Source organism: Acomys minous (genome assembly GCF_964271855.1).
Source record: "Acomys minous genome assembly, chromosome: 6".
Lineage (NCBI taxonomy): Eukaryota > Metazoa > Chordata > Mammalia > Rodentia > Muridae > Acomys > Acomys minous.
Window position 1 is genome coordinate 95,380,329 of NC_140487.1, and position 27,207 is coordinate 95,407,535.

The following is a 27,207-nucleotide window of genomic DNA, read 5'->3' on the forward strand; positions in this document are numbered from 1 at the left end:
AAAGGAGTGGTCACCCCTCAAAACAACCAACCAACCAACCAACCAACCCACAACTCTGGCCATCTGCTAAGTCCCACCTGTGAAGGTTGGGGGACAGAGCAAGGAAGAAAGAGACTGGGCATGCAGCTTTAGGGTCCTTGAATGGTGACAGAGGGCACGCCAGTCCCTAGGAGGGTAAAGTTAGTTTGGAAACTGAAAGTGGATCGGTTTTCAGAGGAGGTCAGAACACTGGATGCTTAAGAACATCGTGGGAACAGTGGGAGAGCTAAGAAGCCAATCAGACTCAGATGACAGTTCAAGCCCTCAGGTCAAAGACAGCATCTGCCATCTGTCAGTACACCAGCAGCATCCTGCACTCAGCAGGGGGTCTGGACTCAGCTTGCCCCTGCTCTTTTGAGAAGGAAACCCAGTAGCACCCAAGGGTTTTGCTGCAGAGGGAAACTGATCAAAAGCACTCAACACACCCTCCAAACAAAAGGAATCTGTATTACCCCCAAAAGGTGCAAGGTCCAGAGTCCCAAAATAAAGGTATACAGTATGGGGCTGCTGGATTTGGTCCTGGCTACTGTACCCTCGGCGACAGCTTTCTCATCTATAAAATGAGTCCAGGAGCACTTACAGCGGGGTGGTCGCGTAGAGGCTGAGGTCAAGAACAGTGTTCAGCACTGTGGCCAGCTTGCAGTGGGTTCGCTAACAACCATGACTTTCCTTGTGTGTATGGCTGACTGCAGTAAAGGGGTAAGTCTCCAGGATCTAGAAATGCACATGCGCCTTGTGGAAGGAACCAAGCGGGTAAACAATGACAGCACACAGCCAGCAAGGGACAGGAGAAAGAGAACCAAGACCCAGGTGGGAGGACCTGGTGACGGGGGAGGGGCCCGACTAGAGAAGAGATTCTGCAGACTTAGGGAGCTCTGGAACTCAGGGGCTGCTTAGGTATTCATGTGGGGAAGGAGGAAGACTCCAGAAGTTTTGCCCAGGTGAGAGGGGACAGCAGTGTCATTTACTGAAATCTGTGATGTGGTCTGGCTCAGTGTAGTTGCAAATTTGGGAGACACTGGGTTTGAGATGATTTTTGAGTCGGGTCTTCAGGTTGGAGAGTGGTCTCAGCTGAAGGCGTGCGCTGAGAAGAGAGAGCGGAGGGTCAGAGGACGGAGGGAGAGGGGACAAATCAGAGTTTCTAGGCAGAGGAAAGGCAACCAGGAGAGGATCATTTGTCAGTGGGGGCTTTCTCATGATCTGGACACGAGCAGCATTTAAAGGAAGGAGGTGAGAGAGAGAGAGAGGGGCTGGATAACTCAGATTGAGGCTGGGAAGCAGGAAGTCCTGACAGGGTGGGGGCTGGGCATCTTCCTCCGAAGCACAGAGATGTGCTGGAGTGGGGAAGAAGCCTCCACTTTTTGTGATTTATCGTATGGGACAGACAGAGTCCATGCCTCTCAGCCTTACCACACCTCCCCGGAGTTGTAGAGATAAAGGTCTCGGGGGTTCCTTCTCTGGAGGGGCAGAGAGGAAAGTGCTTTGGAATGTGGCCATACCAGCTACTCGGCTGCCCTGGCTAGGAGCCCACAAGCTTTCAAAGCCCCCAGGGCAGTGCAGCAAGCCTCCTGCACCTTCTCACGCAAGGGTCCTGAAACAGGCAACAGGGACTACGCTGGCTCCAGACTTCCTGCAGGGGCTGGGCGGGTCACCCTTGAACTCTTGAGGGAATGCAGCCAGCTTGGACCAACGCTCAGCAGTCCAAGAATCACAGTACGGAGGCTTCCTAAAGCAAAGTGTCTCAGAAAAGCACACTTTTCTCCTGCAGAGCTGCATAACAGGGCATAACCGCACCGCTGCCTCAGCAAGGCATCTGGAGAACATCTGTACCCTGCCCACTAGCCATCTGTCCACAGCTGTGACAGGACGTAGAGGCGATAGTTAGGCATGTAGGCGCTGCAGCCAGAATGCTTGGATTCAAAACTCAGCTTCAACCAGAAGTGATGGTTCGCATGTGTAAATTCTAGCACTTGAGAGGTTACGGCAGGAGGATTGTCATGAGTTCAAGGCCTGCCTGGGCCACATAGTGAAGTTCAAAATGGCATGGGGCCTGTTTTAAACACCAAACCAAATCAAAATACCTACACAGCGTTCATTCTTCCTTATCTTTGTGCCTTTGGACAAATCCCTCCACTTCTCTGCACCTCCATTTCTTCATATTAAAACTGGACTGATAATCAAATCCACACCACAAAGTCGTCAAGAGGACTAAGACAGAGACCCAGGAAGACTCTTGTCACAGAAGCCACTGGTGGCTGTGACTTTCACTGTGCAGCACAGGACATTGCTCTGCTGAAACTGCTGGCCATGGACTCGGCCTGGGGATGACACTCCACACTGAGTGGCCAAACTGGTCACCATATAAAAGACACGGCACTCAGGCTGGAGAAATGGCTCAGAGGTAAAGAAAGAGCACACGAAGGTCTTGCAGAGGACCTGAGTTCAAGTCCTAGCACCCGCATCAGGAAGCTTGCAATTACCTGGGGCATTAGCTTCAGGGAGCTGATACGCATTGGCTCGGACAGCCATCTGGTCTCCTTAGGCAAATACACAGGCACAGGCATGTGCGCACACACACAAACACACATGCATGCATGCAACATGCACATACATGTACACACGCACACATGCACACGCGCACACACAAATAATACATCTTTTAAAGGTATGCTACTCAATGAACTCAACCGTCTTCTACCAATAAGCAAAAGAGCTGCCCACATGTATGAACAAAGGATTGCTAGGAATATGGAATATCGATTCTGGTTCTATATAATGTATTCAAATGAATTATAATTTTTCCTTTAAAACAACATCCAAAGTATTTATTGTGACCTACTCTGAGATGAGCATTTCCTAGATAGTAAAGTAAACAAAACAACAACAAAGCCTCCCGACTCATCTAATTATAATGAAAGTCACTGGCAAATGGAACTTATTTGCCCAAAGTCCAATTTACTGGAATCATCTAACATTTACACAGCCCCAAGAGATGTCATCTGATTTCATTTTCTTGACTTAAAGGCTGTTCCAAGTTCACACAGACTATTACATGAGAACGCCAAAAGGACTCAAGGACACCATCCAACACTCATGTCTTTCCAATGTAGTGTATACTGCAAGATGCCATAATAATTTTCCTTCTGCCGTTCCTCACTAAGAGAGTGCAAGAGAGCACCGTGCCAACAGTTCTCACACTTAGGACTCTCAATCTTTGGAGAGCACACACACACACACACACACACACACACACACACACACACACACACACACCTTTTGGGGTGGCTCAAGACAGGGTTTCTCTGTGTAGCCTTGGATGTCATGGACTCGCTTTGTAGACCAGCCTTGCTTTGTACTCACAGAGATCCACCTGCCTCTGCCTCTCAAGTGCTGGGACATATACAAACACCTCTTTTCTGTCAAAATCTGATGCTGTTTCCCTTTCAGCTACCTCTCAGTTTTGGTGGGCTGGTTGAAGATGCAGATCTTCTGCACCATGGGTACTGTGAAATCCCTGTAATATCTACAGACCCCTTAAAATAAAGTTCAAAGATGGATGGGGCTATGAAGAGATGATGTGTAGAAATTTCCTCCTGCAGCAGATGGGAACAAACACAGAGACCCACAGTCATTTGGACAATGTACAAAGAGTGAGAGACCTTGGAACACTTAGCTTTAAATCCCTCAAGACTGCTCCAGACTTGCTAATAAAGCCAGGTGCAGTGGCGCATGCCTTTAATCCCAGCACTTGGGAGGCAGAGGCAGGTGGATCGATGTGAGTTTGAGGCTAGCCTGGTCTACAAAGCGAGCTCAGGACGGCCAGGGCTATACAGAGAAACCCTGTACCAAGATCTAGTGCCATTTAAAGGAATACAACAAAATCTAGCACAGAAAAGTTTAAAAAACTATTATGTCCAATAAAAATTACCAGGTAGAGAACCAGAAAAAACAAATATCAATAGAAGTCATTCCAGAATTAGCAGACAACAATGTTAAAAACAGCTTGCCTCTGTTACTTTTCTATTGTTGTGGTAAGACACCGTGACCAAGGCAACTTACAGAAGAAACAGTTTATTTGGGGCTTACAGTTTTAGACAGTTAGTGACCACTAGGGTGGGGAACATGGCAGGCAGGCAGGCATGGGGCTGGAGAAGCAGCTGAGAGTGTATATCTGATTCTCAAGCAGGAGGCTGAGAGAGAAAGCTAACTGAAAATGGCATGGACTTTTGAAACTTCAAAGCTCACCTCCAATGACACACCTCCTCTAAGAAGGCCACGCCTTCTAATCCTTCCCAAACAGTTTCACAAACTGAGTGCCAAGTGTCCAAATATATGAGTTTAGGGGAGCCGTTTTCATTAAGGCCATCACATAATTACTACAAATATGCTCACTAAGCAGAAAAGAAAAACCATGGACATAAAAACGGTGAAATCTAAAAACATACAAAATGTGTGCTTGGATTGTTTCTTCCTTTTGACAATTGTAAATAATGTGACTTTAACTTAGTTATAGCTACAAAAGAAAAAAAATCACACAAAACAAACAAAACTATGAGTCCACAGACTCTTAAGCAAAATAAACATATTAGACACCATCGATAAAGAGAAAAAAACCTCAAAAAGCAGAAAAAAAAGTGCAAAGGCTTCTCTGAAAGAATATAGAAGAGCAGGGCGTGGTGGTGCATGCCTTTAATCCCAGCATCCAGGAGGCAGAGGCAGGTGGATAGTTGTGAGTTTGAGGCCAGCCTGGTCTACAAAGTGAGTCCAGGACAACCAAGGCTACACAGAGAAAAACCCTGTCTCAAAAAAACAGAAAATAAAATAAAATAAGAAAGAATACAGAAGAAGAGAAAACTTTTTGGCAGAAATTATACAAGCTTTTAAGTAAAGAAAATAGTAAGCCCATAGCAAGTGCTTATTAAGTAATTCAATGGAATAACAAGTAATGGTGACAAAAAGAAACGGAGTTGCTTTAAAGTCCTGCAAGAGCTGTAGGTGTGGGGAGTGCTGTTACTCAGCCAGAAGTATAACAAGGATCTTTTCAGTCAAACTGAAGGACTTCATATGCCACCAGATCTGTTTGTTACCCACGCAAACACTTGTGCACATGCACACACAGGCACACAGATGCACATGTGTACTTACACACACACACACACACACACACACACACACACACACACACACAAAGTTAGAAGAGGTTCTTCAGTCAGAAGATGGAAATCTGTATTTATCGACTGTTACTGCAATCACCAGCATCTGTCCCTTTGTGGCTGGCTTATTGCACTGGGTGTAACATCTTCAGTCAGGGGTTCACACTATAGTGAGTCAGAGTGGCTTCCTTTTCCTGCCAAAAAAAATACTTCACTGTCCCGACTTGTCTTGTTTTCCCTTCATCTGCTGATGGGCCCTTGGGTTGCTTCTAGCTTTAGGCAAATATGAACAAATGACTCTATGACCTTGGATGTGTGGATAACTGAGTCCCTGATTTAGTTATTCTGGCCATACAACCAGAAGAAGACTTGCCAGATCACGTGCTACCCCTATTCTAATAAGGTTAGGAACGACCACACTGTTTTTCACAGAAGCTGGACCTTTCTACCTTCTCTACACCTCACAAGCTCTTGCTACCTTCTGCCTGTCTGGACATTAGCTATGTGTACAAGGAGGCCTCTCATGGTGCTTCTGCAGTGCATGTCACTCATCAGTGACACTGAGCATCTGTTTATATGCTCCTCGGCCATTTGCTTATCTTCTCTTGGCAGGTGCCTGTATAAGTTCTGTGTCTAGTTTAAAGCCAAGCAGCTCCTTTTGGTTGATGAACTTTAAGAGTTCTTTGTATATTTAAAAAATATCTTATTTTTTAAAACTATGTGTATAGATATGTATGTCAAGAAGAAATAAATAAAACAATACTGGAGCTTTATGATAGATAGATAGATAGATAGATAGATAGATAGATAGATAGATAGATATAGATAAATAAACAGATGTAAAATATATGATAAATAGCACAAAGAATGGAAAATATTATTATATAAGGCTGCTGTGTTTGTATGAATGTTATTAGAAAATAACTATAAATTAAAATGTGCCTTATAAAATGCAAACTATCCATTAAAAACAAAACAAAGAAATAGACCTACTAAGCCAACAGTGAGGGCAAAATGAGATCATAGTATGTAATTAATCCAAAAGGAGGCATGAAAAGAAGGAAACAAACAGGAAACTAATGGTAATATAGTAGACTTAAACACAATCATACTAATGACTTATATATAAATGGCATATAATTTTAGACGCATTCTAATAAAAGATAGATATTATCATATTAAAAAGCACTAAAAATGGGCTGTCTACAAGAATCCCATCTTAAATATGAAGACATAAAGACACCAGCAGATTAAAGGTAAGGATGGACCATACATGCAACAGTTAAACAAACAAGTATGCTACTCATATATATCTATATGAGGCATATATGTATATATATATGTCATATATAGAGAGACGGGGAAATAACTGATAAAGCCAATTTTAATCAAGTGGAACAGTTACAATGATTGACATTACATTAAAAAAAGGATTATTACAAGAATTATTAGCAGTGGGGAAAAAAATTCATTAAGCCGGGCATGGTGGCATACGCCTTTAATCCCAGCACTCAGGAGGCAGAGGCAGGCGGATTGCTGTGAGTTCAAGGCCAGCCTGGTCTACAAAGCGAGTCCAGGACAGCCGAGGCTAACACAAGAGAGACCCTGTCTCAAAAATAAAAACAAAAACAAAAATCAAAATAACAGAATATAGAAATCTAGAAATGTAGTTGGGCGTGGTGGTCCATGCCTTTAATCCCTGCAGAGGCAGGTGGATCTCTATGAGTCTGAAGCCAGGACAGCTAGAGCTATTACATAGAGAAATCTTATTCAAAAGCCAAAATAAATCAATCTAGAAATGTGATATGATTTCCATAAGTATATAAGAACCAAATAACAGAGCTTCAAATTGAATGAAGCAAAACCTGAGGAATGGAGGTTTCAACACTCCTGTCACAACTAAGCAGATAGAAGACCAGTAAAGATAATGGCAGTTTGAAAAAGAAATTAAAAAAAAAAGATAACGGCAGTTTGACAGCCCTATCTGATTGTCACTTGTAGAGTACCCACTAACAGCAAATACTCTCTTCTTGACACTCACCAAGATGGACCAGACTTTGTCCCATAAGTCAGATCTCAATCATTTAAAACTATCAAAATCATTGAAAGGATATTTGGATTACACACAGCCTCAGACAACTAGAAATTAAGCAGAACACTTTCAAAGAGCGCACGAGTCAAAGAAAAGTCATCATGGGAGGTTAGAAAAAAATACTTATCTGTAACTTTATTATATTTTTAGATCTCTGTCCTGGTTTCTAAAAACCCCAAGATAACAACACTAGGAGAATATTTTCCCTTTGTTTTAAATTTTGTTTTCAGTTCTTTGACGCTTCATACGCGCATATAATATATTTTGGTCATTTTGCCTCCCACACCCAAATCTCTCTCTCATCCCTCCCCCACTCTTGAGAAAACTCTTCCCTGAAAGTTCTCCTATTTTCACTCCTCTGAGGGGCCTTCTGACTTTATCCTGGGGGATCTTCTGCTATGATATTTGGGGGTCTCTGATCTGATACTAGGGGTCTTCTAATATGGTACTGGGTGTCTTCTGCCATGATATTTGGGGCCTTCTGATCTGATATTGGGGTCTTCTGCCATGATATTTGGAGCCTTCTGATCTGATATTGGGGTCTTCTGCCATGATGCTGAGGGTCCCATGATATGGTATTGGGGGCCCTCTGCTCTAATGTTTGGTCTTTGGTGCTCATTCCTAACCCAAAGTTCATAAGACTTTTGTAATTTTCAGAGTGACAGCAGCATCTGACAGAACTCCACATTCCTTGGCATTTGGGTGTGTGTGGTTGTGACAGGAACATTTTTACTCTAATGAAGAGACTGTCGATGGACACTGGAGAACCTCAGGGTGTGGGCTGACGTCAGGTGGACCAGTCGTGTGACTAGAGGACTGAGACCCTCGTCCACTCCGCATGCTCCAGGGTGTGAGAAGGGTGAAGGATGAGCTGACCACCAACTGCTGGCAAGATAATGACCGTACTGTTTCATATCACACCGAAGAGTCCACTTAATACGGCAAAGCAAGAAAAAAAAAAAAAAGAATAAGAGCCGCCAGGGCCAGCGAGACTGCTCAGTGGGGACAAGCGCTTGCTGCATTGTGTGACATGAACTTAATCCCGGAACCCACACAAAGGCGGAAGAAGAATACCCACTCCAAAGCTTTCTTCTGACCTCCACTTGTGTGCTGTGGCATGTCCCACCCCATCACACACACAACGATAATAAGTAAGATAAAATAAAAGGAGAGGCTACTATATCAGAAAAGATGAAATGAAACTGTCTTTAGTAACAGACACGGTTGTCCAATTGTGTGTGACACTGGTACAAGGACACAAAGATCAGCAAAACAGCCTTGCACACATCAGCTGATTTTCAGTAAGTGTAGACAGGTAATTCAGCACATATGTATGTGTGTGCATATGCACATGTGTGTATGTACACATGTATGTGTGTTTGTGTATGTTTATGCATGTGTTGAAAGGGTCACCAACACTATTTTGGAACCAGTAAACACATATATATATATAAAAAGAAATCCCAGGATCAGCCCGGCAGTGGTGGCACACGCCTTTAATCCCAGCACTCCAGAGGCAGAGGCAGGAGGATCTCTGTGAGTTTGAGGCCAGCCTGGTCTACAAAATAAGTCCAGGACAGCCAGCGCTGTTACATAGAGAAACCCTGTCTGGAAATACAAACAAACCAGCAAAACCCCAGGCTCTTCTATGCTTCTATATAAAAACAAAAACTCTAAACAGGTCAGAGGCTTAAATGGGAAAGCTAAACACATAACAATTCTAGAAGAAAACAAGAAAAAACCCTTTCTGACCTTGCGCTAGAGAAATATTTCTTAGATACAACACCCAAAGCATAATACATAAAAGAAAAGCAGCGATGAGATGGAATCCATCAATATTAAAGATTTCTGCTCTGTAGAGACATCCGGAGACTAACGCCCTCCCCATCCCCTAGGCTCACAGAAGGACGCTCCGCTGCGGGGACCGTCACACACTGATGGCGGGGAAGGAAAACTGGTGCAATCACACTGAAAGACAGCTTGGCAGATTCTTACAGCTGAGCCATACATATGATGTTGGACCCAGTCACTGCACTTCTGGGTACTCACTATGAACGGTGAACATGCGTATTCATACGAAACCACGGCCTTTTCTCTCCCCTTAAGCCCCACCTCACCGCTCTGGTGGCTTTCTTTATAATTGCCTTGAACTGGAATTTTCTAACGTGTCTTTGATTTCTGCACGTATAATGGAATAGTATAAAGGAATACTACTCAGCAAGAAAAAGGAGTCGACAACTCACGGACTGTGAATATATTACACCCCAGGTGTGAGAAGCTGCCTCCAAAAGCTACAGGCTAGGATGCTGTTCACATGACATTCTAGAAACACTGCAGGGATAGAAAGTAGGTCAGTGGTTGCCAGAGGCTGAGGGTGAGAGAGGGGCTCACTGAAAAGCAATGTGCTGATTGCTGTGCTCACACAAAGCTGCGTTTGTCAGAACGACACCAAAAGGCAAGGTTTAGTGTACATAAATTAAACTTTAACAAAGCTTGGTTTTAACAAAATTATGATATAGCCCTACAATTATATGTTATGCAATAATTTTAAATGATATGGACTGAAGAAGAAGAGGAGGAGGAAGAAGAGGAAAAAGAAAAGAAAGAGGAAGAAGAGGATGAAGAAGGGGAGGAGGAGGTGGAGGAGGCAGAGGAGGAGGAAGAAGAGGAGGAGGAGGAGGAGGAGGAGGAGGAGGAGGAGGAAGAAGAAGAAGAAGAAGAAGAAGAAGAAGAAGAAGAAGAAGAAGAAGAAGAAGAAGAAGAAAGCTATGGGGTACTGAATGGATAGTTTAGGGTCCTCAGCATCCCCCAGATAAATGAAAATGTCTAAAAAAAGATGGAGCTACATATCGTAGTAACACAATAATCTCCAACATAACCTTTAGAAGTAAAGAGTGAACTACAGAACAATAAAACACATTTCCACCTGTAGTGAGAGTGGCTTCTCTGGAAGGGATCAAGAGCCACATTCCTCACCATATGTGTGTATACACACACACACACACACACACACACACACACACACACATACTAACTTTCAACTAGAAAAGTCGAAAGAAAACCATGTCCAGGTCAAGGAAAACTCACAAGCGTCTGGGCTCAGGGACGGAGTCGTGCAGCTTTGATAAGAATACAGACTACTGTGCGTCACACTTTGTAGGGATTCAGTAACAGCAAGAGGACACGCGAGTGGCGGGAGGCAGAGCCCAGACTGAGGAGAACCCCTCTGAGCAGCAGCTACTCTCGCCTCACAGGCAGCTAGGGGGCACCTCTCACAATGGGCAAGAGGACGAGCACTCCTCGTGGGACCCCGGATCTGCTTTGGTGCCAGCTGCTTCTCAGCACCCCTCTGTGCACAGACCTAAGGATGGGAGGTAAGTCCTTCCCACAGCAAGCAGAGCTGCCCCTCCCCTCCAGCTTCCACAGAGGCTGAGTGCTACATCTCGATGCTCAGAGCCCTGCCTTTACCCCAGGTCTGAAGCTGTTTGCAGGAACAAAATGATACCGACATCTCTGGTGCTTGGAGACAGGGAAGATGATGCCAGCACTTCAGGCCCCATTCCTCACCAAGGCCTGATAAAGGCAGCTGGTGAACGGGACTTCCCACGCTAGGCACGGACTCTTTTGGCAAGCCGCCTGAAATTAGGGCTATCAGGTACCCCAGAATGCAAAAATGGACAGTGAGGAAAGGTTTGCTAAAAGCCAGAGAGCTCCGGGAAGCATCCATCATTCTTGCTTTATTTGGATATGTTTCTCTGAGGCCAGACAGTGAGACCCAGCTTGGTTTAACCGACGATTCCAGGGCCAGAAGTGTCCATGCGTTGGCTGGTGGCCTGGGTACCAGGCTCCAAGGGCCAGCCATGTCCTCCTCCCTCCCCTTCTGAATACACTGCAAGGCCAGGGCACAAATGCTAGATACAACCAGTAGAATGTGGCAAGGGCAGAGTGGGTGGGGTGGCACCGGTGGAGACAGAGGAGAGGTCTTACTTCCTCAGGAGGAGGTCACGCCCCTTTGGATGGCCCACATGGTTGAGCCACAGCCCACACTGTCCAATCATCTTGGGAAAGGCTCACTTACCTGGGGAAGATGGCAGTCATCAGGGCTGAAGCGTAGCCAGGTTTGCAAGCTCCCTCGGAAAAGTTGGCGTACTTGGTGGCTAGCTCGGCAGGACTGTGGGAGAGAAAGGAGGTCAGATCTGGGTACAGAGCAGCGGGGGGACTATCAACTCATTGGGACCTGCAGGGACTGAGGGAATATGACACTCTTTCTATATCAAGGTTTAGGGGTGAAACCACCTAAGCGAATAGGACAGCCCCCCACCCCCAAAATGGTCCCTCGATGGCCACCACCAAAAGGAACACCCTTGGTGTCATCCCACACATTCGAGGCCCTGTGGCTGGGCAGGTATAGGCCTTTGTCTGTAGGTGGAGGACACGCCTCCTCCTGGTAAGCTTCTGGCTTAGAAACAGGCCTGTGGACCCGCTGCTGGCAACAGTGCACAAGACCCGAGACAAAACGCGTCAAAAGGCTAATTCCTTGCAGAGACACTTTTGAAGCAAACCGCGCAGACTTTAGTAGACCAAAAGGTGTCAAAAAGCTCGCTCCTTGAAGAAACACATATCAAAGCTGCTCTGGGTTGATCCCAGAGGCAATATGACTCCTGCAACTTACACACCCTTGGCTCAAAACTCGGGGGAGCTCCCCTCGCCCCATCCTCCGCCCCCACTCTCCTCACCTTTCCTTTTACCCCAGCTCCCTGGCTTTCTCTTTCATCTTTAAGTTGGATAGAACTTTAGTGAATTAAAACCTAGCTCTCTGACTCTCGGCTGTTTTTATTTTGATCAAGTGCTCAGCTATCTGGCCTTTTCTCAAGTCCAAGTCACCCACCCCGCCCCACCCCCCACCCCCCTACCCCGCAGCATAAGTGCTTGGCTACCCTGCGCTCCTTCAAGCTAGGGCATCTGACTGGAAAGCTCCATGCCCTCGTGACCAGTTCTCGACAGAGCCTTCCTCAGCTAGTCTCCAAAAGGCTGAAAAAAAAAAAAAAAACTCTGCGACCAGAATCTCTGGCCAGCTTCCCCAAGAACCCATAGGCAGGCAGAGCCTGGGCAACTGTTGGACTTAGCCACGAAGGCCTCCGCCCATGCAGAGGCACCCACCAGCCTTTGCAGCTTTCTGGCATGACTCTATCTGTCCCATCTCTTCTGCTTTTATCCCCTCCAGCCCTACTCCCCAGTGGGGACATACACAGTGGCCTGGACACAGACACAGCAAATGCATGTTACTGAGTTACTGATGGATCCCAGGCTGACCTTCAGTCGAGTTCGCTCGCCTGTTGAGTTTGGTCCCCTGGTCCTCTTCCTAGAGAACGCCAGGCCCTTCAAATCTAAACTCAGAAGTGAGCTTCACAGAAGTGATGCCCTGACGCCCGGCCTGAGCTCTCTGCCTCTCTGCTCTGGCAGCCTCCTCACCCACCTCCTTATCCTGCTCCTAGCTGCACTGCTCCACCACAGGAGAACTGCCTCTCACTTCAGCGTCAGTTCTTGAGATCAGACCCCTCTCCTCACTTTGCACAGGGAGGGGTGCACAAACACCCCTATAACATTTTTTTTTAAACCAAGATGATGCTGACATCCTCCCTGAACTGTAATCTAAGACCAGGAAATCTCAGGGAGCTCCAGGGTAGAGACTGCAAGCCCTGTCTGGAGGGATGTGCTTGGCCTACAGCATCAGGTTTCCAAATCCTGTTCAGTGTGGTCCTGAAGTCACTGCCCTCCACCCCGCAGCTCGGCCCTGTGTAATCTGGGAAACATCAGGGCATCTTCAGCAAAGGACCTAGTGAGCGCCAGGACTCCAGGCCTGCCAGCTATGTCTGCCTGCCAGTTTTGATTCCCAACCTCTGTCCACCCCTAACCCCCTAATGCGCCCACCCCCCCCACCCCCACAGCAGGCAATTCCCTGGTGCACAGCTGCCCCGCTATGGGTGTGACACAACAGCAAGCTGGCCGGCAGCATGGCCCCTGCAGGGACTGAGGTGGGTGTGTGCGTGTCTGTGCTGGACAGCCAGGAATGATGATGCAGCATGTGCTGAGTGTCAAGTCCAATTCACCCCTGGAGGTCTAGTTCAGGGCCTTATGCAAGGGATGGCTCGTTAAGTACACACAGAATTTTAGAAATCTTATTTTTAAGCCTTTCCGACTGGTGAGATTCAAATGAGATGCAAATGCAAAGTGAGGGGCCAGAACTTCATTTGGTAAACAAAACAAAGGCAAAGGCTCAAACAGGAGAAAAACCGTACTTCCCTATGTAAACAACTGTATTTTGGATATGAAATATAGACGTCAGTGCAATTACAGAACTTACTGGAAGCTTCTGGATGAAGAGCAGTGACTAACTGCTCGTTCCTCCTCTCAACAGCCCTAGGAGTGAGTGCATCACAAATAGATGCTTGGGGCTTAGAAAGACAGAAGAGCCAGACCAAAGAAGAAGACCGTTGCAGCTGCAGCTGCTCGCATCAGGGGTACTGACGTGACACTACCAGCAACATGACCACAGAGGTTGGCCTGGAGCCCAGCACCAGTAGGAGCAGTTGACATGGCCGGATACGGGTAGCGATGAGGGTCAGGGAGGCCTCGCCCCACTCTTTGAAAGTATGTACACAGCGCTGTGGCATTTTGAGTGCCTTCATGCCAGACCCCTCACCCTCAGGGTTGTCCAACTTGTGTCTGTGGTCTTTCCGAATTCCAGAGAGTTTACAAAGGAGTTGAAAGGCGGATGGCGGTTGCCACTCATGGCAGTGCGTTGTAGAGCGAAATGCTCTGGAGTCGAACACCTGACCATATGCTTCCTCTCCCCAGTTCACGCTCTCAGCTCTTGAAAGGTACCTGAAGAGCGGCGGCTAGTGGACAGCCCGAGGCTCCTGGGCTAGGGTCACCCATGCTGGAGAGGGGAGCCTGCTGGCCAGATGGGGTGCAGAGGCGCGGGAGGTGGGCGGGGCGGGCAGGAGTCTGCTCTCTGTAGGTGTGCAAGGTGGCTGAGTATCAGGGATGGTGAATGCTAACCAACTCGCTTTTAGAGAGCAAGCCTGGGTGTAGTGGCACATGCCAGTTATTACCAAATTAAAATGCCTTAGAAATGGCCTCCCGAATGTCCCAGCGAGAGAAGAATAGGGAGAGTGTTGAGGACTCTGAGTCATACTGAGGCTGGGACCTCTGGGGCAGACAGCAGTCAAACCCACTAAGATTGATGGTTTCCAGCTCCCTCAGGCCAGAATAGTTAGTTTCTCTAGGCACCAACTGCAAATGCCAGGAGGCCCCCAGATGTTTGATCAAGTCACTCTGCCCTTGTTCTTTTCCCACTCTGTAGCTGGCCTTTCACTGTGGAAGACGGAGTGCTGCACCCACTAACAGTACCCATTGTGCTGTGAGCGAACGTGATGACGAGGCCCCTGGGGTGAGGAGTGTAAACCACGCGCTCTTCAGAGGAAGCCAGATGACCAGACTGGAACCCAAAAGAAATCCCAGCTTTCACTCCCCCACTTAGCTGAGAAGGGCAGAGTTTAGGGAACTAGGCCAAGTCCTGGGCAGTGAATGGAAAGAGGAGGGCAACATCTGGAGCCAGAAGCTTCCATGGAGAACGCTGACACAGGGAGAGAAGGGATGGGAAATCTCACTCTCAGCCTCCTATGCTGTGGGAACTCCGATCCCTGGGGCCTGGTGAGGATGGGGTGAGAAACACGTTTGGGGAGTGGAGGAAACATACAAGTGCCATAAGGAAGAGAAGGTGGCAGAGGCAGGCTGAGTGCCTGCCTCATGTCTGGATTCAACGCAATGGAGAGCTGCTACTTTTTGATTGACTGTGCATCGCTAAGGTCAGCATTTGAGAGATATCTCAGAGAAGCACTGGCAAGGGGCAACAGTGGAGACGGAAAACGAACCAGGAGACAAGACAGGCGAGGAGGAGGCGCAAGCCTATAATCCCAGCTCCCCAGGCTGACGCCAGTATCAAGAAACAAATAACAAAAATAGGGGCAGGAGAGATGGCTCAGCAGTTAAGAACACTAACTGCTCTTCCAGAAGGCCCGGGGTTCAGTTCCCAGCACCCACAGGTCAGTTCCTAACTGTCTGTAACTCTACTTCCTGGGCATCTGACACCATAATACAGACATACATGCAAGCAAATTACCAATGCACATGAAATAAAACATTTTAAATTATTAAAAAAAACAAACAAAGAAAAATAATCAGGAGAGTATGATGTCCCACAGGGACCAGTGGGGGAGGCTGGTCAGGTGAGACTGGGCTGGAGTGCTGATCTGGGCAAGATGCAGGCTACTGCTGAGGTCTGTGGGAGCTGTTTCACTCGTGGGCATGGGTGGGAGGGAGTGGGTGTGTGCAACTCCAATTCCACAGGATTTAGGAGGAAGCAAGGGAGGAACCAGTGTCACAGCAGAGACTATGTTGGGAGCTTGCTGCAAAGGCAGACTGCCAGGAGAGCAGGGTAAAGGTGGTGATGTGTTTTTACATTTGTGCTATCATGTTTGTATTTTATATTGAGGAGAAGAAGTATTTTAGCACTTTCATACGCTGATCAGAATAAGAAAAACTCCTGAGGCTTCAGAGATAGGACAGTGGCAGGAGCAATGTCCTTGGTAAGGGAGAGGAGGGGAAGGATGTACCCTGACCTGCCCTGGCCAGTGGCACTGAGTGACCTTAAGGTACCAATTCCTCCTGCCTGTGGTTCCCACGTGCCTCAGCACACACTTTCATCCCAGCTCGCTCACTTGTTTTCAAACTCTCCTTCAGTCCCTCCTCCTTCCCTTTCCTGCTCTCATTCACCCATTCAAACAAGTAATGGAGCCGGGCGTGGTGGCTCACATCTTTTAATCTCAGCAGAGGCAGAGGCAGGGGGAATCTCTGTGAGTTCGAGGCCAGCCTGGTGTACAAAAGCAAGTCCAGGATAGCCAGGGCTGTACACAGAAACTGTCTTGAAAAAAACAAAAACAAAAACAACAACAAAAAACCCCACTCAACCAAACAAACAAAAAAACCAAAACCAAATCCAAGTAATGGAGCCACTGTTTGGATTTTATCCTGACTGCATCACTTAGCAAGGTATGTGTCTTAGAGACGAGTTACTAGACTGCAAGATTTTTTAAAATTAGAAATACGTGTGTGTGTGTGTGTGTGTGTGTGTGTGTGTGTGTGTGTGTGTGTGTGTAGCGTGTGTATGTAAGCGCAAGGGCCTGCAGAGACCAGAGTCATGAGCAGGTGTCGCTGAAACAGCTTTCTGTACTAATTCAGGAAGACGCAGGAGGCTGGAAGGGGTGAGAACAGTTAGAGGGGAGCAGGGGATGAGTATGCTAAAAGAAAACTATGTGCATGTAAGAAAATACCACTATTTTACACAATCAGCATATGCTAATAAAGTGAGTGAACTGACCTGTCATTTAACACAGAACATATGCAGAAAGCACACAAGTACTAAGAGGCAGACAGAGCTCAGCCAGCCACTTTGACTTGCAACGCTACTGAGTGTGAGGGAGAGGGGGTGATGGTTGGGGCAAAAAGCTTGAGAGTTCATCTCAAGGCTCTACAGTGATGGATGCTTTGTGATCAGCAGACCAATCTCTAGAACCGGGTACCAGTTATGAGAGAAGCCCGGGTATGTAAGGCCTAATCCACTGCCTGGCCACTCACTCAGTCGGGGCCAACCACCAGGAGCGGTTGGCGGACACCCTCCGCACCACTGGGGTGGCTCCCTCTTCCCTTCCTGAAGGTCTGCTTCTCCGATTACTAGCGTTATTTCTGGGAAATGGTAGAAGTAGCTTTGTTTAGCTCTCGTCACCTTATTTGACTATTAAATATTGCCATTTGAATTTCCTCCATAAACCAGCCCCCATATAAGCAAATAGCTTAATGCGTGGCAGCTCCTTTTAGGCCTCTCCTTAAAGGTAGTCTGTCTGTCTGTCTGTCTGTGCCCCTCTTTCTCTCTCCTCTCTTGCACTCTCTCTGGTGCTAGGGACCAGGGCCTGCAGTGTACTTGGTAAGCTCTACCACTGAGCTACAGGGCAGTTCCTGCCTCTTCTGACTGCTGCGCCTCTAACCTTGTTGCTATAGTAACAAGGCACTCTGCAAGAAATAAGGGAGTGCCTGGGCTGACTGTTGTCCTTGGGTTGTCCTCAGTTTCTCCCAGTAGCCACAGGTGGTGGGGTGGTGTCAACCCACGCCACCCTGGCTGTAACACACTATTTGCTCTCTGCAGCCTCCAAAGCACACATGGATTTCTCCACAGCTCTTGTCTGTGCTCCTGTTTAGTCGGGAGCTCTGAGGCTGTCATTACTATAGTTTGACTTCATCTGGGGGCGTGGCGATTGTCTTTATCCTGGCAGGGAGGGTGCTGAGGAGCCCTCCCTGTGTGTCAGCCTGTGCTACACAGACAGTCCTTACAGAAGCCCCACCAGGGGCCTGCTGCGACGGCTCCAGCTCAGTTTTGTTTCCACACTTCGATTCTTTAAAAATATAAACACACCCTCTTGCTGGGTGGTAGTGAAAAGAGCAAGGGAATCAACACACCGAGCGTGGGCCAAGTGCCCAGCAGCAGATCCATGATCTAATCTACCTTTGTGTAAGCCTCTAAAGCGGCCCTGCCTTCAGCCCAGGCAGGCGGGGCTGCGAGGCTTCAGGAGATGTGCTTGGAAGATGTGCCGGTTCACGCTCAAAATCTCAAACGATGAAATCAATACAACCCCAAACCCATTTCTACTCATATTTTTCCTGCACGCTTTGGGCACGACAGTGGGCATTTGTAGTCGTCATTAGCAAAGTAATCACAACCTGTGAGAGTCACGGGCAGGAAGGAGAACCCTGAGCAGTGATGTCACTGGCTGAAGCAAATGGTCCAGCACTGTGTCTGTAAAAGAGGCTCCAGAAGGACCCAGCATCTCTACTTACCATCTAGAATACTTGGCAAAACAAACAAAAACCCATCCCATCTCACCCAGCCCCAGCAACTGGTTTATCCAAGCAGCTGGGGCTTTCGCATGCACTGATGATGCAGCCCTACCCCAAGATAAGTGTGCTTACTTATTTATTGTGAGTGGGGGTGGGGGTGGGGGGTGGGGGTGAGGGTGGGAGCACGGGTGTGGAGGCCAGAGGAAAACTCGCAGGAGTCAGTTCTCTCCTGCCATGTCAGTCCTAGAGACTGAACTCATGTCATTAGGCTTAGTGGCGGGGGCCTTTGCCCGCTGAACTGCTTCTCTCACTCTGTCGTTTTCATTTAAATTAAAAAAAAAAAAGATTTGTTTATGTGTATGACTGTTTTTGCCTACATGCATGTTTGTATGTGTGTGTCTGATGCCCACGGAGGTCATTAGAGGGTGTCGGATCCCCAGGAACTGAACCTGAATCCTCTGCGAGAACCTCTGAGGTGGGTGCCTCCTTACGTCATCAAATCCCTTGCTCTTTCGGTAGGAAGAAGACTTAAGTGCGTCGTCCAGTTTGTGGCCCCAGGCCATGTGCACTCCAGGACGGCTGCAAACTCGCGCCAGCACATTAGTAGATGACAGTGTCTGTTGCAATGTGAACCGGTTGGGCACCACAGAATCTTAAGGAGGGGAGACTAGACTTCAAGTAATAGGGTCTCCTACATGGTTTCTGGGGCTCTTAAAACAAGAGTAGGAGGGCTGACAGGAAGTCACCTGTCAGTCATTCGGCTTCTGCCTTCCCCGCTCCTAGTTCCATCTGGATGATCAGAGTTACATTAAATTAGAGAAAAATAACTGTTCCTTCCACTTTTGTTACCCAAATTCTTCTCTCTAACCCCTTGCCAGCTCCAAACGTCTGCTTGATAGGAACAAGGCCAACATTGGCACGCACAGGCCTGTCAGCTCCTGGCATCCCAGCATCCGTGTGAGCACCACAGAAAGGCCAAGTCCCAACAGATTTTTACTGTAAGTCACAGTAAAGACTTGTGTTGTGAGCATTTTGGAATTTTTATTTCTTTTAACACACACACACACACACACACACACACACACACACACACACACACACACAGAGAGAGAGAGAGAAAGAAGCCAGATGTGGTGGCGCACGCCTTTAACCCTAGCACTTGGGGAGGCAGAAGCAAGCAGATTGCTGTGAGTTTGAAGCCAGCCTGGTCTACAAAGTGAGTCCAGGACAGCCAGGGTAACACAGAGAAACCCAGTCTTGAAAACAAAACAGAAAAAGAAAAAAAAAATGAAAGAAAGAAAGACTGCTCTGTTTGTGTTCATTTTCTCACAGAAAGGCCGGAGCTGTTCAGGTCTCTCTCACCCTCTCCCCACCCATCAGGGATCTAGCTAGCATTTATATAACCCTCTGAAAAGCTCCCAGAATTCCAAATGTCACAGACTCCTAGAAACTATCGGCAGCTGGCAAAGCCACACCCTTGCTAGAGCACTAGGCAAATCATAGTCAGCTGCTGGGAAGCAGCCTCACATCCCCACAGCTGGGATTAAAATGAAAACATATTCTTATAATCTTTCTGTAACTCCAGTACCAGGGGATCCAACATCCTCTTCAAACCTCTTCAGGCACCAGGCAGGAACACGGTACACATATGTACATGCAAACAAACACTCACATACTTAAATAAATAATCCCAAAGAAGAAGACTACATCACAACAACACATATGTATTACAGAATCGAGCACAGAACTTTAGAAATAAAACCGAAAGCTCTTAAAGACTAATCTGCTTGAAGGCGACTCTCAGTGGGTGTGCTCAACCTCCCCCAAGCCCCAAACACACACACTTAGGTGCTCTGGAGGGACCGCTACAGAAATACAACACATGGAAGACTGGCGCTTCCATGTTGGATCCCGCCCTCAAGAAGCTTGTAACCCAGAGGCAAGAAGGTGAAATTAAAAACAAAAAGCAAAACAAAGACCTTCAAGGATGAGCACAGGCAGAGTCATGCACAGGGTGGGGGGAATGAGGCAGTTATCCTGGGGATTTGGGAGGGTGGGTGGAGCTCTTAGCAGGGGACACAATATATACAAAGGGAGGGAGGGAGGGAGGGAGAGAGAGAGAGAGAGACAGCCAGCGCCCCCCGCAGGGAATGCTGGGAAGTGCCGCTACACTGGAACTGACAGAGGGAAGCCTGTGAGGACAGGCCCTACTTCTGCTGCTGAGAATTCTGTAGAGAGGACTCAGAGGCAGAGCCCAGCAGAGTGACGAGCAGGCCTGCATGAAGGTAAGATTGGTTACCCCGTCAGCTGCTTGGAGAAGGGAAGCAATGGGGGGTGAAGGAACGCAATGAGCAACCACTGAGCAACACCGGGGGTTTGGCTTTGACTTTTTAAGTTTACATCATTGCTGAGTCTTCAGTCACTCTGTGCGACTGGTAGATAACATCACCATTTTATGAATAATAATAAAATAATATAGACATTCAGAGCCAGGCGTGGTGACCCACACCTGTAATCCCAGCACTTGGGGAGGCAGAAGCAGACAGATTTCTGTGAGTTCAAGGCCAGCCTGGTTTGTAAAGTGAGCCCAAGACAATCAAGACTACACAGAGAAACCCTGTCTTGAAAAACCAAATAAATAAATAAAGTATAAAATAAATAAAGGAACTGTAGAGGAATGTTAATTCAGAACATGGCTGCTCTGGAAAGAGATCACATCCAAAGATATTCCAGGTCTGAGTGATTGGGCTGGAATACAAACACGCCTTTGGACTAGGAGACAGAGGCAAACAGATCTGAATTCAAGGCCAGCCTGATTCAGAGCAAGTGTCAGGTAAAGAAAAGCTTAGGTCCAGGGCTGGTGGTGCATGCCTTTAATCCCAAAGGAAGGCAAAGGCAGTTTGTAGAAGGAAGCACCCATGTTTGAAAGTGGTGTCTAATTGAGTGGCGGAAAAGATGCCAAATCAGAGATTAGACGGAACAGGATATGTCCAACCCTCACAAGAAGAGAGAGGAGGCAGTTTTTACCAGGACTGTAATAGATATATTGCAGAGAGAGAACTCAGGCGAAGACAGAACGCGCCAGAAAATGGGAAGAAGCCAGAAGATTAGACCAGATTGCTAAATTAGTTTGAGGCCAGAGGAGCAATTCCAGGCCGAGAGAGAAGCCAGATTAAATAAGTCAGTTGGGAGAAGAGTTTGAGCCAGAACCGCTGGACTGAACCAGTAGCCCAAAGGTCAGTAAGAGCAAGAAAGGGTGGCCGGGCGGGGTGGCGCACACTTTTAATCCCAGCACTCGGGAGGCAGAGGCAGGTGGATCTCTGAGTTCGAGGCCAACCTGGTCTACAAAGCAAGTCCAAGACAGCCAGAGCTGTTACACAGAGAAACTGTCAAAAAACAAAACAAAAACAAAAACAAAAAACAAACAAACAAAAAACATATAAACAAACCAAAAAAGAAAGAAAGAAAAAAGAAGAGAGAGAGAGACAGAGAGAGAGAGAACAAGAAAGGGTGAGCTTACTAAGCAGTTAAGTCTTGGAGGCTGAAAAAATTCTAGGCTTAGGTTAGATTGTAGAGAGACTGGAAGCTTCCAGCACTAGGCCTAGGCCAGCAGGAGGAGGCAGTAAGTCTCCCAGACAACAACTGATCCAGGAGAAGAAAAGTTACTTTTACAGAGAATTCAACTGGGCAGGAGGAAGACAGAAATATAAGGCTGTGGTGGTATGAAGTTTCCCCTGCTGGGTTTCAGTGTTGCTTTGAACCAGCGTTTCCTCACTGTGTCCTGATTTCTTCCCTTTGGAATGGTAATGTATATTTTGTGCCACTGTCCTTTGGAGGTATGCAATCTCCGGCCCCCTTTTGTAAACAGGGGGTTACAATTAAGAGATTGCTTTGAGACTCAGAAGAAACACTGAACTTTGGGCTTTTAAGCCATGCTGAGACGGAAGCCCATGGAGACTTCTAAAGTTGCACTAAGCGCATTTTGTATTGTGATATAGCTATGCGCCTATGGGCACCAGGGAGTGGAGTGTGATGTTTTAAGTGAGATAGCCCCCACAGGGCCCCAGTTGGTGGGACTGTTTGGGAAGGAGTGGATGTGGCCTTAATGGAGGAGGCCTGTCACTGGGGCTGGGCTTTGAGGATTCAAGACTCCAGCCACTCCTAGGGCGTCCCCTCTGCCTCTGGCTCGCAGAGCAGGATGTGAGCTCTCAGCTGGCCTTGTCACCATACTTCTGCTTTGCCATCATGGACTCTAACCCTCCGGAACGGTAGGCTTATTAAATTCTTTCTTTTATAAGTTTCCCTGGTCAGTCATGGTGTTTTATCACAGCAACAGAAAAGTAACTAAGGGGGCTAAAGAGATGTCTTAGTGTTTAAGAGCACTGGCAGCTCTTCCAGAGGACCTGAGTTCAATTCCCAGTACCCACATGACAGCTCACACCCATCTGTAATTCCAGTTACAGAGGATCAGGCACCCTCACACAGGCATACATGCAGGCAAAACACCAATGCCCATAAAAATAAATAAATCAGTCTGGAGAGATGGCTCAGAGGTTAAGAGCACTGGCTGCTCTTCCAAAGGTCCTGAGTTCAATTCCCAGCAACCACATGGTGGCTCACAACCATCTATAATAAGATCTGGTGCCCTCTTCTGGCCTGCAAACATACATGTAGGCAAAACACTGTATAAGTCTTTCTTTAAAAATAAATAAATCTTTTTTAAAAATCTTATAAAGAAAAAAGCTGAGTGGTGGTGGTGCAGGTCTTTAATCACAGCACTCAGGAGGTAGAGAGGTGGGGAGATCTCTGTGAGTTTGAAGCCAGCCTGGTCTACAGAGCTAGTTCCAGGACAGCCAAGGCTATACAGAGAAGCCCTATCTCGAAAAACAAAACAAAACAAAACAAAACAAAACAAAACAAAACAAAACCCAAAACAAAAATAAACCAAAAAACCCAAAACAAACCAAAGGTCTTCTGATTTCAAAGCCCTTGGCTTTACACACACACACACACACACACACACACACACACACACACACTCACTCATTTTGGTTTGGTGATGGGAATGAATGATCCAGGGCCCCTCTATTGTAAGCATATGCTCTCTTGAGAATCTAAACCCCGTATGACAATTAAAAATTAATGCACTTCGGGGCTGGAGAGATGGCTCAGAGGTTAAGAGCACTGGCTGCTCTTCCAGAGGTCCTGCGTTCAATTCCCAGCAACTACATGGTGGCTCACCACCATCTATAATGGGGTTTGGTGCCCTCTTCTGTCATACATGCAAATAGAACACTCACATAAATAAATAAATATTTTAAAAAATTAATACACTTCATTTTAATGAGTAATCTTAGATTTTTGGAAAAGCTAAGCAAATAGTACGGAGTTCATACCTTCCCTCATTCCCCATTATTAATGCCTTACATTAATATAATACTTTTTTTGGTAACTGATGGATCATGATCACTTATTTTTATTAAAGCCCACAGTTCCTTAGAATTCACTTTTTGTGTTATAAAGTTAGTGGTTCTCAATCTTCCTAATGCTGTGGTACCATAACATTATTTCACTGCTACTTCATAACTCTAATTTTACTACTGTTATGTATTATAATGTAAATATCTGATATACAGGAAATGTGATGTGTGATGCCCCCAAGGGGGTCACAACCCACAGGTTGAGATCCATTGTCCTCTGGCTCCTGGCAGATATAGACTCAGTCATCAGTTTCCTCTTCTCCCTCCCACCTGGGGTCAGTGGATCCTTTTTAGCCTGCACACCTTGGCCTTTTCTGGAATATCATATAATTAGCATCATGTCGTGCAGACCTTCAGCCTGGCTTCTTTACCCATATTTCTATGAGGATTGATGGCCCCTTTTTCTCATGTTGAAAACACTCCACTGTTTGATGCTGGGTGTGGTGGTGCACGCCTTTAATCCCAGCACTTGGGGGGCAGAGGCAGGTGGATCTCGATGAATTCGAGGCCAGCCTGGTGTACAAAACAAGGGAGTCCAGGACAGCCAGGGATATTACACAGAGAAACCCTGTCTCGAAAAACTAAAACTAACAAACAAAAAACAAAAACAAAACCCAAACCAACACCCCCCCCCCCAAACAAAACCAAAGAAAACACTGCACTCTCTGGGGGTACCAGTTGCTCACTGTGCTTCCGGTTTGTCACAACCATGAGTTTCCCTTCTATAAATACTCATGAGCAGTTTTTGTGTACATGTAAGTTTTCAACTGACTTGGAGAACTCCCCTGGGAAATGGTGGCCAGTGCATCTGGCTAGACCATATTTGGCTTTAGGAAGTCTTGCCAAACATTGCCAACACAGCCAGAATTTTAAGCATCCCCACTGATAATACGTGAGAATTCCTGTCCCACCTCCTTGAAAGCACTGAAGATTGTCAAGGTTCCTTTATTTATTTATCTATCTATTTATTTATTTTAATTTTAGGCATGGGTGTGTGACAGACTCTCACTGTTTAATTTTTACTTCACTCAAGACATACAATGAGTTCCTTTTTATACACGTATCCCATATATTTATTTGACATCTGCTGTACTTTTTAAATGTCTTTATGTTTGTGTGTTCATAGGTGTGCACATACACAGGTTCCTGTGGAGGCCCGAGAGGAGGTCAGTGCCCTAGGAACAAGAGTTATGGGGTGCTTGTGAGGTGCCTGATGTGGGTGCTGGGAGCCAAAATCTGGTCCTCTCTGAGAGCAGCAACTGCTCTTACTTGCTGGGCCATCTCTTCAGGCCCTGTCTAGGCATCTTTTTTTTTAGTGAAGTATCTGTTCTGAGCCTCTGCCCATTTTTAAATGGTGGTTTTCTTACTGTTGAGTTTTAAGAACTCTTTGCACATTCTGAATGCAAGGCCTTTATCCTGGTCCTACAGCAATTAGTCTGTAGTCAGCCATGATTACAGCGACAGGCTGGAAGCCTTCCTTCCAAGACTCTGACCCTGGCATGTAATGGAACAACACAGAATAGCCTGGGAACTGTTTACACAGGACTCTCTGGGCAAGATGACCTAAGGAGTGCCTCGGGGTGCTTGGACCCCAGGTGTGAACTGTTGCACACATAGGCTTGTGTGTAAGGACACTTATTGTTGGTGACAGTCACCTGGGGAAGTGATGCGTTTCTCAGCTGGGAAGTAGAGCCTTAAGCGGTTGTTCCCAGTTGGACAGCATGTTAGGCTACACTCCTGAACAGCGAATTTCAAGTCTCTCGGGGCGGGAGGTAGGCATCTGCAGTGCTTTGCGGACCCCAGGTGATTCCAGTACTCAGTCAAGACCAGGCAGGAACCAGGGTGCAAAGAGGGATCCCCGGGAGCTGTAAAGCGGGAGTTTCGCTCTGGCTCTTGGCCACACAAGTATCAGGATGTCTCAGAGGCAGTCTCTGGGCAGAAGGCTGTGGGGCGGGCTAGCAGTTATGAGTCAGGGAGCCTAGCCAAGCCCTGGAACCGTGCTGCCCTGGCATAAAAGAAGAGGGCCCCGGCTCACGGGAGCTGCAGCGAAGACAGGATTTCCCTGCATGACGTCGCTCACACGCAGCTTCTGAAGTGTGGGCAGAACAGGTCACCTACCGCAGGCTGGGGGATAAGGGACGGGCAAGATGGGCCGGAGGTGGCTGAGAAAAGACGGATTGAAAGATGCACAGTCATGGCCAGCCAGGAAAGTGGGTCCCGGCGTTCAATTACGCAGAGGGCCCTTCGAGCAAACGACATCGTATCATTCACTTTGAAACAGCTGGAAGAGAGGGTTTTCAGGGTTTTTGTCACAGAGAAATGGTGTTTGAGATGGTGGCTGGCCTACGTGTTGTGAGTTGATCAACACACAGGTAAAAAAATGGACAAAAGCAACCCTGCATAGAAGAACCCCACTGGACTTTACAGAGACGTCCCATTTTCCATCCATTTTAAAGCTTATAATTCTAAAAAAAAGAACTATGTATCTGTTAAACCAGTTTGCAATTTTGTGTTCCCTGTATTCTCGGGGTTCATTTCTCTGCTGCCCTCTTTCATCTTTAGTCCCACACTTTTGGCTTTGCTTAGAAGAAACCAAGAGAAAACCATCCTACCTTCCCTCCCCCCAAATTTTAAAGTATTGAAGAGATGCTATGGAGAGAGAGGGAGGGAGGGAGGGAGGGAGGGAGGGAGAGAGACTACATTTTTTGAAGTCAGTGTAACTGTGGCAGGAGGTCATGAAGCAAGAGACCCTCCAGGAGAGATGAGATTCAGGATTAGGCAGGAGCCATGTCATTTTAAATTCTTAATTTAATTTAATTTTATCTTATTTTGGTTTTTTGAGACAGGGTTTCTCTGTGTAGCCTTGGCTGTCCTGGAACTCGCTGTATAGACCAGGCTGGCCTAGAACTCCCAGAGTTCTCTGCCTCTGCCTCCCAAGTGCTGGGATTAAAGGCCTGCGCCACCACTGCCCGGCTTTATTTTTTAAAATTTTGTAATGGAACACCTCACGAATTTGCATGTCATCCTTGCACAGGGGCCATGCTAATTTTCTCTATATCGTTCCAAGTTTAGTATATGTGCTGCCAAAGCGAGCACCTTCTTCTTTTTTTTAAACCAATCTGTACTTTTCAAAAAGTCGTGGCAGATCTTACTGGTTTTCTTCATAAAAGCTGGAAGTGCGGCCCACCTCACTCTGACTTAGCAAACATCCCTTGTGTTGTCCGCTGTGCACCGCAATCACTGTGGGTAGCACTGGGACCAGGTCAGGGCCCATTCCTGCCCGTATAAAGTGGACAGTTTCTCAGATTGAGTGTGGAACTCCACAGAGGAAGCAAGCAGCGCTCCCCCGAGGCCTCGGCTTCAGTTCCTGCCCTGCCCTCCCTCCGTGATAAGAGTGCAACCTGGAAGCACACTATGAAACTATTTCCTCCTTTTAGTCAGTGTTTTGCCACAGCAACAGAAAAGCAAACTGGAACAGAAAATAGCAGTA

The 27,207-nt window shown here is 47.0% G+C and overlaps 1 protein-coding gene across 6 annotated transcripts in view; it reads right to left on the reverse strand.

Annotated features, from left to right (window-relative positions):
- Positions 1-27,207, reverse strand: part of ST3GAL3 (ST3 beta-galactoside alpha-2,3-sialyltransferase 3) — a 208,043-nt gene that overhangs the window by 68,981 nt on the left and 111,855 nt on the right. For all 6 annotated transcript variants that reach the window (XM_084785058.1, XM_084785055.1, XM_084785060.1 and 3 more), the window contains one exon: positions 11,363-11,455. In XM_084785058.1, the coding sequence (XP_084641184.1) occupies positions 11,363-11,455 (93 nt within the window). The remainder of the gene's footprint in view (positions 1-11,362; positions 11,456-27,207) is intronic.